Source organism: Porites lutea, chromosome 5, assembly GCF_958299795.1.
Source record: "Porites lutea chromosome 5, jaPorLute2.1, whole genome shotgun sequence".
Classification (NCBI taxonomy): domain Eukaryota; kingdom Metazoa; phylum Cnidaria; class Anthozoa; order Scleractinia; family Poritidae; genus Porites; species Porites lutea.
In genome coordinates this window covers 3,868,288-3,880,599 of record NC_133205.1, presented here as the reverse complement: position 1 = coordinate 3,880,599, position 12,312 = coordinate 3,868,288, and the positions used below count along the sequence as shown (strand labels likewise).

Sequence of the window (12,312 nt, the reverse complement as noted above, 5' to 3'; positions counted from 1 at the left end):
ACAAAAAACATTTTTAGAGGAATAATGACAGAATTAAGAATTTGTACCTCTTCTGCCTTCACTTTGTTTGCCCTCAGATGGCTTAATTCAATAGAGTACTCCTTAACAGTCTGGACCTGCAAAATAAATTTAATGTCATTCAATACATGTAATTTACTATTCAACTTCTATCTATTGTCAAAGCTAAAAGCCTAGTTTTCAATCACTGCCGGCCTACATGTACCTGTGACATAGCTATCAATATTGCCTGGGACACTATTTAGACATAATATGAGAACATGCATCATTGGCAACGACAGCCATCAGAGATGGCTGTTTTATGGCCCCAAGATTCCTGCAAAGTTAAGCTCCAGTCAACCTTACAAGCATGCCAGTAGTAAAGACTGGGATAGCCAATGTAGCTAGTGCCTTTTGTTCTCATATGGGAACAATATCTCAGGCAGTAATGGTAATCATGCCGCACATACTGCAAGTCAGCAGCATATGAAAAACCGGCAAGTTGCTGAAATGTTGACGGTGTACACTCAAGTCCAAATGGTAATCTGTTAAGCTCAAAAAGAGTATCAGGCAGTGCAAGTTATGGTATACATGTACTTGTTCTTACAGATGTACCTCCATTTTAATCCCTACCCACTTCAAATACCTACTATACAGAAGAATCTAGCATAACACTAAAGGTCTTGGGAAATATAGAAACGGCAGATACACACCACAAGCAGTGTTCAACCATCTTTAATTCACACATTCACCTTAAAAATCTCAACACATGAAATTGATAAAAAACAGAGACTAAGAATCAGTTTTTTTTCTACTTAATGGGTGCCCTTGCCTGTATAAGCCATTCAGTGACACAAGTAAATGTACAGCTGCAGAACATTAAGACCAACCTGTTCCATTCTAAACTTTCGAATGGCTTCCAGTGCCTTTATGTACCTGTCAAGGAAAGGGAGAGAGCATGCTATTACATGCACTTTCTGTTCTAATCATTTCCATGTATGAGACCTTTGGCTGTTGTGTACATGTGCGTGTTTCTATGAAATTTACACAATGCCATAACAAAGGTTATTTACCACCAAAACAAAAAACCTATACTGTAAGCTATGTACTTCATGGAGACAAAAAAGAGACCCTTGTAACTTCTAACATAGTCATAATGTGTCAAGCATGCATGTACAGTGTATCCCAGGCAAGCAAAAATAATGTTAAAGGACAAACAGGAATTCAAGCTTTTGTTTAAATTCCTGCTTCACTGTTAACTTGACCACATGTCTCTGAGGCAAATAAAGTTAGTAATGTAACTTAGTAACTTAGTGGTAGTATTTTCCATGCATACAGGAAAAAATTATATACTGTACCTTGTGGCTGCAAATATTTCATCAAATTTTTGTTTCAGTACTCTCCCCTCACTAAGTGGCCTTAGATAAATAACCAATAAAAACAGCTAATTATTCTTCATGCAAAACTAATACTGCAGGCACAATTTTATGATAATTTGTAACTGACAAATGCATTTGAATTCAGTTGATCATGGCCTTGATTCAGTTGATCCGTGCACAAAAACCAGTTTGTAGGCCATGCATATAAACACACATCTTTTTGCCATAATATATGCCAGTGGCAATGCAATTATCAGTTGATAATCCAACAACACCTGCATGGCACTAAGTGGGTGAAGTCAAATAACATTATTCTCATTATGTCTTTCACGTGGGTCCATGCATGTATTACACGTTAAAATCAAATTTAGGTTAAAATTTTTTCACCTGTAACACATGCACTGGGTGTTCTTGGTTTTCCTCCGTTGCACACTTACCAGTTAGACTCTTCTTGATGGCAGAAAATCACATTATCCAACACAGCTTTTGATACACCAAGAGATGAAATCATCTACACAAAAGAATAAACTTACAGTCACTAGGACTGGACTTACAAAATGTGATGGTCCATTGGTACTTTACTTTAATGCAATAGGCTCTGGGCTCATAGGAACTAATGTAATGTCAATTTTAATTCTCTAATCTTGTATCCATATACATCTATGATATTAAAATTCAAATTCTGCTACAGTACATTAAGACTTTACACTATTGGGTAAAAGTAAAATGCATGAGGATTCGCTTTAGTCATTTTCTCAGGAGGATCAAAATGCTTAAAAACATTATTGACTACCTCACTCAAAAGTCACCATGGTACTGTCACTTGAACAGTTCACTGAAATGGATACAAGTAGGATATTGATTTCAAAAGAATTTCATATTTTCGCCACTTGCTGGTAAGCAGTAGACCTTTTTACCAATATGGCGGCCATATTGAATTTATTAAATTTGAGGAGTATTATGGGATGCCCAGGGTGCACTCACCCAGTATTTATGAGCGCTTTTTGGACAAAAAGGGATTTTCAATGTATATTTCTCAGGAAAAAGGCAATCATTACTGCATCCAAACACAGAACAATGATCTTTTTTTTTCCATAACATTATCTTTTTCTAGGAAAACTTGAAAAAAAATTGACCCGCAAAGCACACATAAATACTGATGCAAGTATATCGGATCGTGCTCCAGCCCCCTGGGCATCCCATAATACTCCTTAAATCCAATTAATTCAATATCAACACCGTATCGGTAAAAAGGTCTATTGTGTTGCTAGTAGGTGTAAACATCATTTTGTATGCATGGCAATCCTTACCTCCCTGTTGATGTCAGCACATGTTGAGCTTAAACTTCGTCGCTAATGAAAGATAAAAGGAAATGCGAGAAGCCTATACATGTAAGCTTTGACGCTGATTATGTCTCCCCTTCTGCACCCACTAACTTCAAGTCACAATACTGTTCAGGGTTGCCACTCATCAGAAAGTTAAAAATTCCTTGACTTTTCCCTGACTTTTCACTGACCTTTAAACAGTTTTCACTGACCTTTTATTAATGAGAAACAATCAATGTTTATATTCACTTTAGCTTTTTTTTCAGGCCACCAATATTTTTCTCTTCATTTTCAGCCTCTTTCTTCGTGGAAAGAGGGAAAGAAAGCATCCACAACAAAAATCACTGACAACTACTACTACATGGGTCAGCTGTAGAGTGACAAATTGACTGCTTTGCTTGCTCTGCAGCATACTTTTCATCTTTTCCGAAAGAAAATGCATTTCAAAGTCCTGAAGAAAACTTATGAACTATAACCCAGAAAACAGAATTCCCTCACTTTTCACTGACTTTGATGATATCAAAGATTTTCCCCGACTTTTCCCTGACCTTGAAAAATTTGTTTATCCCTGACTTTTCCCTGACCGTCACAACAAATTTCTCCTCTTCTCCAAATAATTGAGTACAGGGAGACTTTTGGATGATTTGAATTTAAGTGTGGTCAACCACAAGATATTACTGGTCTGTTATTTCTGCAAAGTGGGGTAGTCAAGTGTTTTTGTTGGGGGACATGTAAATTGCAGCTCTCCTGCCAATGCACAGTCATTAAAGTTTTCCTTGACTGCTACAGTTTGTTAGCATTTTGCCTCACAGTTTGTGTTCGCTACCCGTCCCTCCCTAAGTATGAGATACATTATGTAAGTATTGTTTCTTCCACCAGATTTTTAAAGAGAATGAGCCAACGCTCTCTGCAAGTAGGTGGTTGCCCAGGCCTCACAAGGCACATTACTCTCATTAGATGCTCAGCATGTACAGTTCAGTCCACAAGCTTTATTGGCATGCACCACATGTGCTCATGTATTGATACTAAGTTAACAATGAGAATTGTAATCATACCTCTCCATGAACTTCACGCACAACACTACTTTCCAAGGTTTTTGTGACGACCTTCTTTCCCTGTCACATTGTAAAGCAATATTATTTTGTTAAAATAAATATTTGCCTTATGCTGCAGTTAAATTTCTTGGGGAAAGCAAAGACACTGCCTTCATTTTAAATGTGGCCTGTCTAAAGCAATTCTATAATATATTTCATGTATGTATAATGTATATCTATATGTATTCAATCAAAAATATATACATTATATATAGGTATATTTAACATACCTATATATAATGTATATATTTTTTATTTCTTTTCGAAACAAATTTTTTTTTCATATTCTTGCACTTTCTAACTAGTTTTTGATGTTCGTCGAGTTTTCTGTTGAGTCTGACCTAACTGTAACTCACTTATTGTGATTTTGGCATTCCTCATTTAAGATTGCTTTTGTTTATTATCCCCTCACACCTAGTCTGGGCACCCCTTGGTCGAGTATCAGTCGACATGTCAGCCAACTCTTGGTCGCCACATCAGTCAACATAATTATTGGCCAACTCCCAGTCTACCTCTCTGCCGGCATCGGTTGGCCAACTGTACAATGTAGGTCGACATGTGGGCCAATATGTTGAGCAACAGTTGACCGAGAGTTGGCTGACTTGTCGACTGACAGATCGGCCGATAGTGTTGGTCGGTAAGTTGATTGAGAGTGAGCCAACATATGGAACAATAGGCTACTGACATTCCACTGATACTTCACAAGTCAACAGTGTATTTTTCGTCTTCTCAAATTTTTGTTGTTATGTTATCCATGCAGCAATTTTTATGGGGCTTTGGCGGCTTTTACCAGTCTAATGTGAGAGTATAATTTCAAGTGTGTGCGATTTTTTTGGAAAAAATAGGGACCACTATGGCATCACCTAGTTAAGAGGTTTTCCAGGACAATGTAAAGGTATAACACGCATAGAACCACGGCAGAAATCCAACAAGTTGATGGTGCCAGGTTGACCTGGGTTGACACAACAACAGAAACTATTTTCAAACCCCAAACCCAAAAGACTGAGCTATATTGGGCAAAACACCAACACACAGATCGCCGCAAGTTGGCTGACATGTAAACTGATATGTCGCGACCACTATGGTGATCGAGAGTTGCCTGATACTCTACCGACAAGTGAAAAATGAAGGGAAATATCCTTTGATCTTTTATCAATTTCTCTCAACTAATTCTTCTAAGAAATGCATGGAGATCAGTAAATTGAAAATCTGTAAGTGGATACTGGGGCTTGAAGGATTAAGTTAGCATTACACAAATTAATTCAAAATTTTTTACCTTCTGCTCGGACACCAGGGTTCTAGTTACAACCATAGGATTTCCAGTAACATCCCTAAATTTCAGTTTAATTTGACCTCTCACTTCCATTTCACCAGCAATCTAAATTATCATGTTATGTAATAACACTGTTACCATAATGACTACCAGACACTGACTTGGTTCAAATGTCATTTAGATACAAAAAACACATTGTAGGCTTGGCCACAGAAATCTGCATTCCACTAGGATCAGCAATGTACAGCTGTATATACTTTAACTATTTTTGTTCTGAACTTATCATGAAGACTGAAATACAAACATCTTCTCAACCACCTATCAGGGTAGCAGCCAGTGACTCAAAATTCGCCAGTTATTTCAGGCAAACAGACTACCTTCTTTTCTTTGGAAAAAATTTTTTAAACCAGAAAAAAATTGAACTACAACATATTCATGTGCTGTCACTGAATAAAAAAGCCAAAATTTAATAATGTCTGTGTTCTGTTCAGACACTCTAATTTTTGTTCGAGGATGATGGAAATGCATTTTAAGGGGCCTAGATGTCATCATTTTTCTGGGGAGCACGTGCCTGGACCCCCCTAGTAACTTGGGCCTTCGGCACTTGCAAGTTGCAACTTTTTCACAAGTTTTTTTTCTTCTCCGCCTACTATCTCTTGCCTCCTGCTTAAAACCTTACTGAAAACCCTGTCTATTCTCCAGTTTCCCCACAATAAATATTATTTTTGTCCAACTGCCAGGCCCTCTTAGGGGCTAGGGGGGTGGGGGTGGGGGCAGGAGCGTAGTAATTCTATGTCCTAGTCTGAATCTCAAGTACAGTTGTCCCACATTTTGAGGAGTACGCCATGTCCCTGTTGGTATTCAACCCATCTTTATGCAGTTTGTTGCCATTTCATGCAGTTTTATGTCGCAGTTTTAAGGCCATGTTGCTTGTCATAATTTTACCCCAACAGGGGCTCAACTGGGCCTAAATCTGTTTAATCTTCCTTTCATACATTTGCAACCTCTTCAATGGGATGTTTTTTGCTTACCTTTGGATCATGTACAAAGAGATTTTGTTTGCTACCAGGAGGCATGTCACCAGTTGCCATGTAATTCAGACATTCTATAACTGACTGTTTATAGAGAGTGTAACATAATAAATGTTATTCGTACGAAATTACATGTAAAGCACCATTCAAACACATGACAGTAGTGACAGTGGCTATAGACATCTATAGACACTTTATTTACCTGGTAAATATGCTTAGCCATACAGCTACTGTAGTTTCTTAATAGGGTTAAGAATACCAGCTGGCCAGAGGCAAACCAGCTGGCCAGAGGCAAACCAGCTGGCTATTTACATGTACAAGCATGGCCGAGGATTTGAACTCCGGACTTCCATCACATAATTCAGCTAGCACTCAGAGTGGGACTTAAACGCAGAGCCTCCAAATTGTAAGTCCAGTGCTCTGACCATTCAGCCATGCTGCCTCTTATTATTAATTAATTTTTAATAACAAGTTCTGTGCTCAGCTACACTCCAGTAAGTCAGCTGTATTCACACACACTTTACTGGGACACATTGCAAAATTTAGTAGGCAAGAGTGCAAGTAACCTTGGGTTTCCTGTGCATGTATCATCAGGCGCGGATCTAGAATAAATACTGACCGATTTCCTAAACGAGGGGCCGAGGGAGCAGGCTTCTAGGGGTATTTTTTTGGATTTTAATTCCCTAAAGTTCCCTTTCCCGGGTTTCTGATTCATTGAGGGGGCATCTAATGCTCGGAAACTTCAAAAAAGAAAACATTTGTCCAGACCATTTTCCAGATTTCAACTTGGGAAGTTTTATTATTATTAAAAGTATGTTTATTATGAAAAATCTGACCGATTTCCGTAAAACGGTGGAAACCGGTGTGAATCCGCACCTGATCATGACTTTGGTCTAAGTGTAGTCAATATAACACAGTCGAGCACTTGCAAGACAAAAGAAAAACATCACCAAACGCTATTTCCAGAATATCTAATTTAATTGCTTACCGTCTTTCCTGCTCCATTTGGTCCAACAATTAGTGTCAGTGGTTTGTGAAACTCAATAACAGTAGGTTCAGTGTGGGAATAGCTACGAATCCCTGAAATCTTCATCTTCTCAAGGGACGACATCTTTAACTGTTGTTTGGTAAAAAAAAGTCTTCCCGAATGATTAACTAAAACTGTAAAACATTAGGTGAAAAGATCACTAACTAGAGTGCAGATATGTCCCATTTGCACTTAAGCTTGGTGATATGATCATCATGTAAATTGCATAAAGTTACATGTAATGGCAATCAGCTGTTCGTAGCCCTTCCAGCACGCGTACGTGTGGTATTATGCCTCCATATCACGCTTATTGTTTGTGCAGAAATTTTGTTCTGCTGTATAAGCCTTGGTCAGCAATATCCAAATCTTTTTACACGAAAAACAAAACATGGGTTGTCGGTAAGCCATTCCAAATTAATTAGTAGCTCACATGAAACTGACCAGCCTCAGTTCGTGAAATCGAATGCATTGTTTTTCACACATGTGTATTAACAGCATAACAATGAAAGCAAAAGAATATTATTTTGCAAGCATATTTCTACCTCACAATAACGATGTTTTGTCTCCCTACATGTAGATTCCTAGATCGCGTTAGTTTCTCTCTTACAGGTATTCTCCCGCCATTTTGGAGAAACCGAAATGGCCTGGCTGCTTAGAAATGTAGTGGTTACTAAGCTGATAGACCGGCCGGTGTTGGCAAGTAATTCATTGACCGTCATGTGACGGTGCGGCGTGAATCACCCACCATGAGTGAACCGGATGGTGCTTCGGGTGAAGCAAAGAAAAAATCAGCTAAAGCGTCGAAATATCAGTTTGGAACGTTATGTCCACATGTCACAATGGTACGGTATCGTTTTCTTTTCAGTGTTGCCCACTACCAGCCCCAGTCGGAAGAGTCCCTGTAGTCTAGCTATTGCTCTGCTTTCGATGGGAGACTCACTTGCGATCAAATAACAGCCGTTAATAGGTAACAGGCAAAACAACAGCACACTATCAAAGTCAGAAGTTTTGTGATGGTATACCTGTACGTGCCTAAAACAGACTTAGTGGTAATCAGGGCCATTCCATTTAATAGCTCCCACCCCTCCCCCCCCCCCAACCCACCCACCATACAACTTGTTTCTTACCCTTTAAAAAAAGTCCTAAAGTCCTTAACACATAGCCCATTTCTCAACGTGCAAAGGAAGTTGTGTCCGATTTTATAGCCCAGGACCAGGGGATTTTGCTATTGAGGTATTGAATTATTTTCTTAACTTGCCCAATGGCAAGTCAAGTTCTTTGGGGGAATACAAATTACAGAAGAACTATATTCATTTCTGCTTGTCAGGCTTTGCACCCTGATTTTTTCTTCACCCCTTCCCCACCTTAGAAAAATGGAATTTTTCCCTTACTCCTCAAAAACTTTCCAAAGATCAAACATGTCCCAATGCAGAAATGCACTTTTTTAAGGAACAAGTAATATTTCTTCGACGCTGCACACCTAGCTATGCAGAAAGTGGTCAAAGTGGTGGGGTCTTGTGCAGTTTTCAGGCATTGTATTGTTGCCCCAGTGACTTCCAATGTTCACTGGTTCATTAATTTCCACATTTATGCTCTGAATTTTCAAATCCAATACAAATGTATGTGTTTAGCCTTCATTTTGTCATTGTCATTGATGTAGTGTGTTTATTGTTTTTAAGGGCTTGTTATGTTCAATCATTTAACATCTTATAATAAATCTCTTTTTTTGTTTGGTTTGTTTTTTGTATAAACATTTTTCACTTGACAAAGTTTGTCCTAAGAGAAAAAAAAACTCATCTAGAGGGCTCACTTTGAAATAATGTAAAATTAAAAAATTGCACTATTTAAATAGTAATTAGTCAAAGTGGCAGCAGAACAAACTAAGAGGATATTTAAGGAATACTAAGAGGTGGAAAATACGTATTTAGGAACTTTTATAAAATCTCTTCGATTCAGATATTAAAGACTGGAAATGAAAAAAAAAATCATTATTTTGCACCAAAGACAGTAACGGTGATCCAGACAGAAAAACTGATACAATTGTGCTTTAGACATAGAAGACCACCTGTCAGCAAACATGCAAGCAGCGGAGGAGAGCAGATTACATGTAGTCTACGGGCAGAGTAAAGTGGACATTCAATTAAAAAAATGCTTCACTGTCTTGTTGTGGAAACCACAGAAACAAGCAGGGCTTTCTTTGCAACCTGTTTTAAAAAGATAGTTAAGCGCACAAGTGTCTAAACATGTCTAAATCTCTGTTTGCTTGTACAGCTAAACCCCGCCTTACGGCCACCTCGGTAATATGGTCACCTCCTTATTACAGCCACTCATTAATACGGCTACCCCATTCATACAGCCAATTTTTTTTAGCCCATTGGTGAAACTGTTTAACGAGGTTCTACTGTATTGATTTGATAGTATGGACCATCCACAGTAGAAAATTTAGCACCTGGAAAGACCATGAAGTGGTGCACCTGTGGATTAAGTGAGAAGCAGGCTTGGTGTGATGGTAGGTAAAATTCATTACAATTCAAGTTATCAGGGTCAATTGAATAGTCCTTTAAATGCCATGTTGATAAGTGATGGTTTGAAGATTTTTCACTACAGTGCTTTATCATACCTGTTAACCTTTTCTGAGTAAAATGCATGAGGTTTTTATCTTGCCATGACAGGAATATCCAAACATTCTCAATTCTGATTCTCAATTTTCTGAAGCCTTCCAATCATTACCGAAACTGTCCGAAGATGTTCGGACGACTTTTGAGCACTTCCAAAGCTATTTCAATGGCAACATTTTACATTGTAGCATGTTGTGATAAAGTTGGGTGCCTTTTTTGAATGTTTTCATTTTGGGAATATTTAATTTAATTTTTGTTATTAATAATGTGTTAAAGAACTCTATATCTGGATTTGTGAGTTTAGCATGAGAAATATTGTTCTTGATGCATGAGATCGATGTCTTTAGTTGGCAGCCATGAGACTCACACATAATGCCTGAATGTTTCCAGGCATATATTTTATCATCAGAAACTTTAGCACATGATCTACATATGTAGTATGACTCATAATTGATTTTTTCCTTCCACTAATTAAATTCAAATGACTCTAGTGAAAATTCTTTAAAATTTAACCTTAAAAGGTTATTATTACACTACAAGAAGAGCTAATGAGATGGAAGAGGTGCTGAGTTGCAAGGACCAGAATTTGAGTTATCGGGCTAACTTTTGATCATTAAGGGAAACTAAATTCAGTTTGAGTCAGCCAGGAGTTCTACTCCAGTTATAATGCCGTTCAAAAAAGTGCCAAAGACAATATATGCAAAATAAACAGAAGAGGCATAGTAAACTAAAAGAAAAAATAGAATCATATTATATATCCACTTCCATTATCAGCCACTAAAGTACTGTCTTTTTATGGAAATGTGTTTGTAGGAAGACACAAGTCAACTGGATTCAAGTCAATGAAATGGAAGGTCCCTGACAAACCTCAGACAATCTATACAATCTGTTGCTGTAAACACACTAAGAATCCTCCTTATTGCGATGGCACCCATGTCAACCTTCCAGCTTTAGTGGAAGAAAGACAAAAGAATTGTGCAAACGCTCATGAACAAGATATGAAAATGTGTACAGGGTGTGGGTGGATTCCCAAATGGTGATTTAGTATAAGAGAAAACATTCTTGCTTTCAGGCCATACATTCAAACCAGGCTAAGGGCCTGTTTACATGGAGGTGGGGGACCCCAGGTAGGTGAGGTACCCTCTTAGGTGGGGTAACCCGCCAGCTGTCCATATGATCACGTTTACATGATCAGGGGTTTCAATAAGCACCTATGGCTAACGAAACGAGTCGGCTAATTTGCTCACAGATTTCGGCTACTTTTTTCTAGAAAGAAGAAGGAACTAGTTTGAATAACTTTATAATTTTTTTTATTTGTAAAATCTGGATGAAAATGTAATTATGATATGTTTTCATATAAGGCCCACTGGCTTTATGTTTTGCTTTGGTCATGTAAATGCTATATTTCAGTCAATTTTCACCAGTTTCTTTATAGGTTTACGCAGAACATGCAAAAGTACATACTTTAGTTTTCATCATTTGTTCATTGCTTGCAGGAATTGATTGTAACTGATAAATCAAAAGTTGAATGAAAGCTACATTTTCTTGAATGAAAAACATACTCTTTTATCCTCAGTTTTAACAGTCCCCAGAACCAATTATCTGGGGAAACACGTCCCCAGACACCCCCCCCCCCCCCCCACTCCTTTTATATAAAGTGGACTAATGGCCCCCTTTTGATACAGTCGGTAACTCTATTCAAACCTGCTGGCTACTTCAATTTTTATTGCAACCCCTGCATGATACATGGGGTGACCATATGACAGATTATAGGGACATGCAGGTTACCCCACCTAAGTTGTTTACCTCACTTACCTGGGGTCCCTCACCTCCATGTTAACAGGCCTAATAGGTTTTAATGCTTGATTTTAGGATTTTTTATCATTACTATATCTTCAGATAAGGAAGATGTGAAAAAATTATAATTTATCACTTATTTTTTGCCATAAATGAATTTTATTGATAACCTTGATACTTTTAGACGATTTACGTCTGTCTAATCTTCATATAAACATGCAAAACCTGTACAGAGCTACAATGTGTTGTATAGTTAACTCGAGATTTTTGAAAATATCTTAATTAACTTCTCTCCTTTTGTCTCTCAAAATAATTTACTATTAATCTAACGGAACAACAGTTTATGGCAAAAAAATAAGAGGCAAAATCATCTCTCCACAAGAGCATTGTATTCACTGTCATGTTGTGGCTCAAGTGTATCCTTGGATTAAATTATATTTTCTTTTGTTTCAAAATCATTATCATACAGGTGTACATGTACCCAAAAACAAAAGAAAAGAAAATGTAAAGCAAGGATAAAATTGAATCACAACATATAAATTAAAATGCTTAAATTAATAGAAATAAATGAATTATTATTATTATTGCACACTATCGCCCAGAATGTGATAGCCATTTCTTCCTTTTTTCTTATTACGCTTGAATAGCGTAATAATAAGAAAGTGATTACTGTACAAGACCATTACCTCTTGTTTACTCTGGTTAGAAAGATGTCCTTAAGGGTTTTTAGTGGGGGTTGATATCGCCGGCTTAATTACTCTCTGATAGTAG

At 37.6% G+C, this 12,312-nt stretch overlaps 2 protein-coding genes across 2 annotated transcripts in view; one reads left to right on the top strand and one right to left on the bottom strand.

The window, feature by feature from the left end:
• The window catches only part of LOC140937050 (DNA repair protein RAD50-like), a 47,054-nt gene extending 39,273 nt beyond the window's left edge, over positions 1–7,781 (bottom strand). Inside the window, exons 1-10 of the mRNA XM_073386580.1 lie at positions 7,669–7,781; positions 7,088–7,260; positions 6,100–6,183; positions 5,072–5,173; positions 3,757–3,816; positions 2,687–2,728; positions 1,814–1,887; positions 1,356–1,415; positions 888–933; positions 48–116 (exon numbers count right to left, since the gene is read on the bottom strand). Of these exons, the coding sequence (XP_073242681.1) occupies positions 48–116; positions 888–933; positions 1,356–1,415; positions 1,814–1,887; positions 2,687–2,728; positions 3,757–3,816; positions 5,072–5,173; positions 6,100–6,183; positions 7,088–7,210 (660 nt within the window). The 5' untranslated portion in view covers positions 7,211–7,260; positions 7,669–7,781. The remainder of the gene's footprint in view (positions 1–47; positions 117–887; positions 934–1,355; positions 1,416–1,813; positions 1,888–2,686; positions 2,729–3,756; positions 3,817–5,071; positions 5,174–6,099; positions 6,184–7,087; positions 7,261–7,668) is intronic.
• A 59-nt stretch (positions 7,782–7,840) lies between these two features.
• LOC140938547 (uncharacterized) lies at positions 7,841–11,313 on the top strand. Its single transcript, XM_073388033.1, has 3 exons — positions 7,841–7,968; positions 9,545–9,635; positions 10,558–11,313. Exons 1-3 carry the CDS (start codon positions 7,873–7,875, stop codon positions 10,782–10,784), a joined length of 414 nt encoding a protein of 137 aa, XP_073244134.1. The 5' UTR covers positions 7,841–7,872; the 3' UTR covers positions 10,785–11,313.
• Positions 11,314–12,312: the final 999 nt, after the last annotated feature.

Coding starts and splice junctions, on each gene's coding strand:
- LOC140938547 (XM_073388033.1), top strand. CDS start 7,873: ATGAGTGAACCGGATGGTGCTTCGGGTGAAGCAAAGAAAAAATCAGCT. Junction 7,969..9,544: donor TATGTCCACATGTCACAATG/GTACGGTATCGT, acceptor TTGATTTGATAG/TATGGACCATCCACAGTAGA. Junction 9,636..10,557: donor GAAGCAGGCTTGGTGTGATG/GTAGGTAAAATT, acceptor ATGTGTTTGTAG/GAAGACACAAGTCAACTGGA.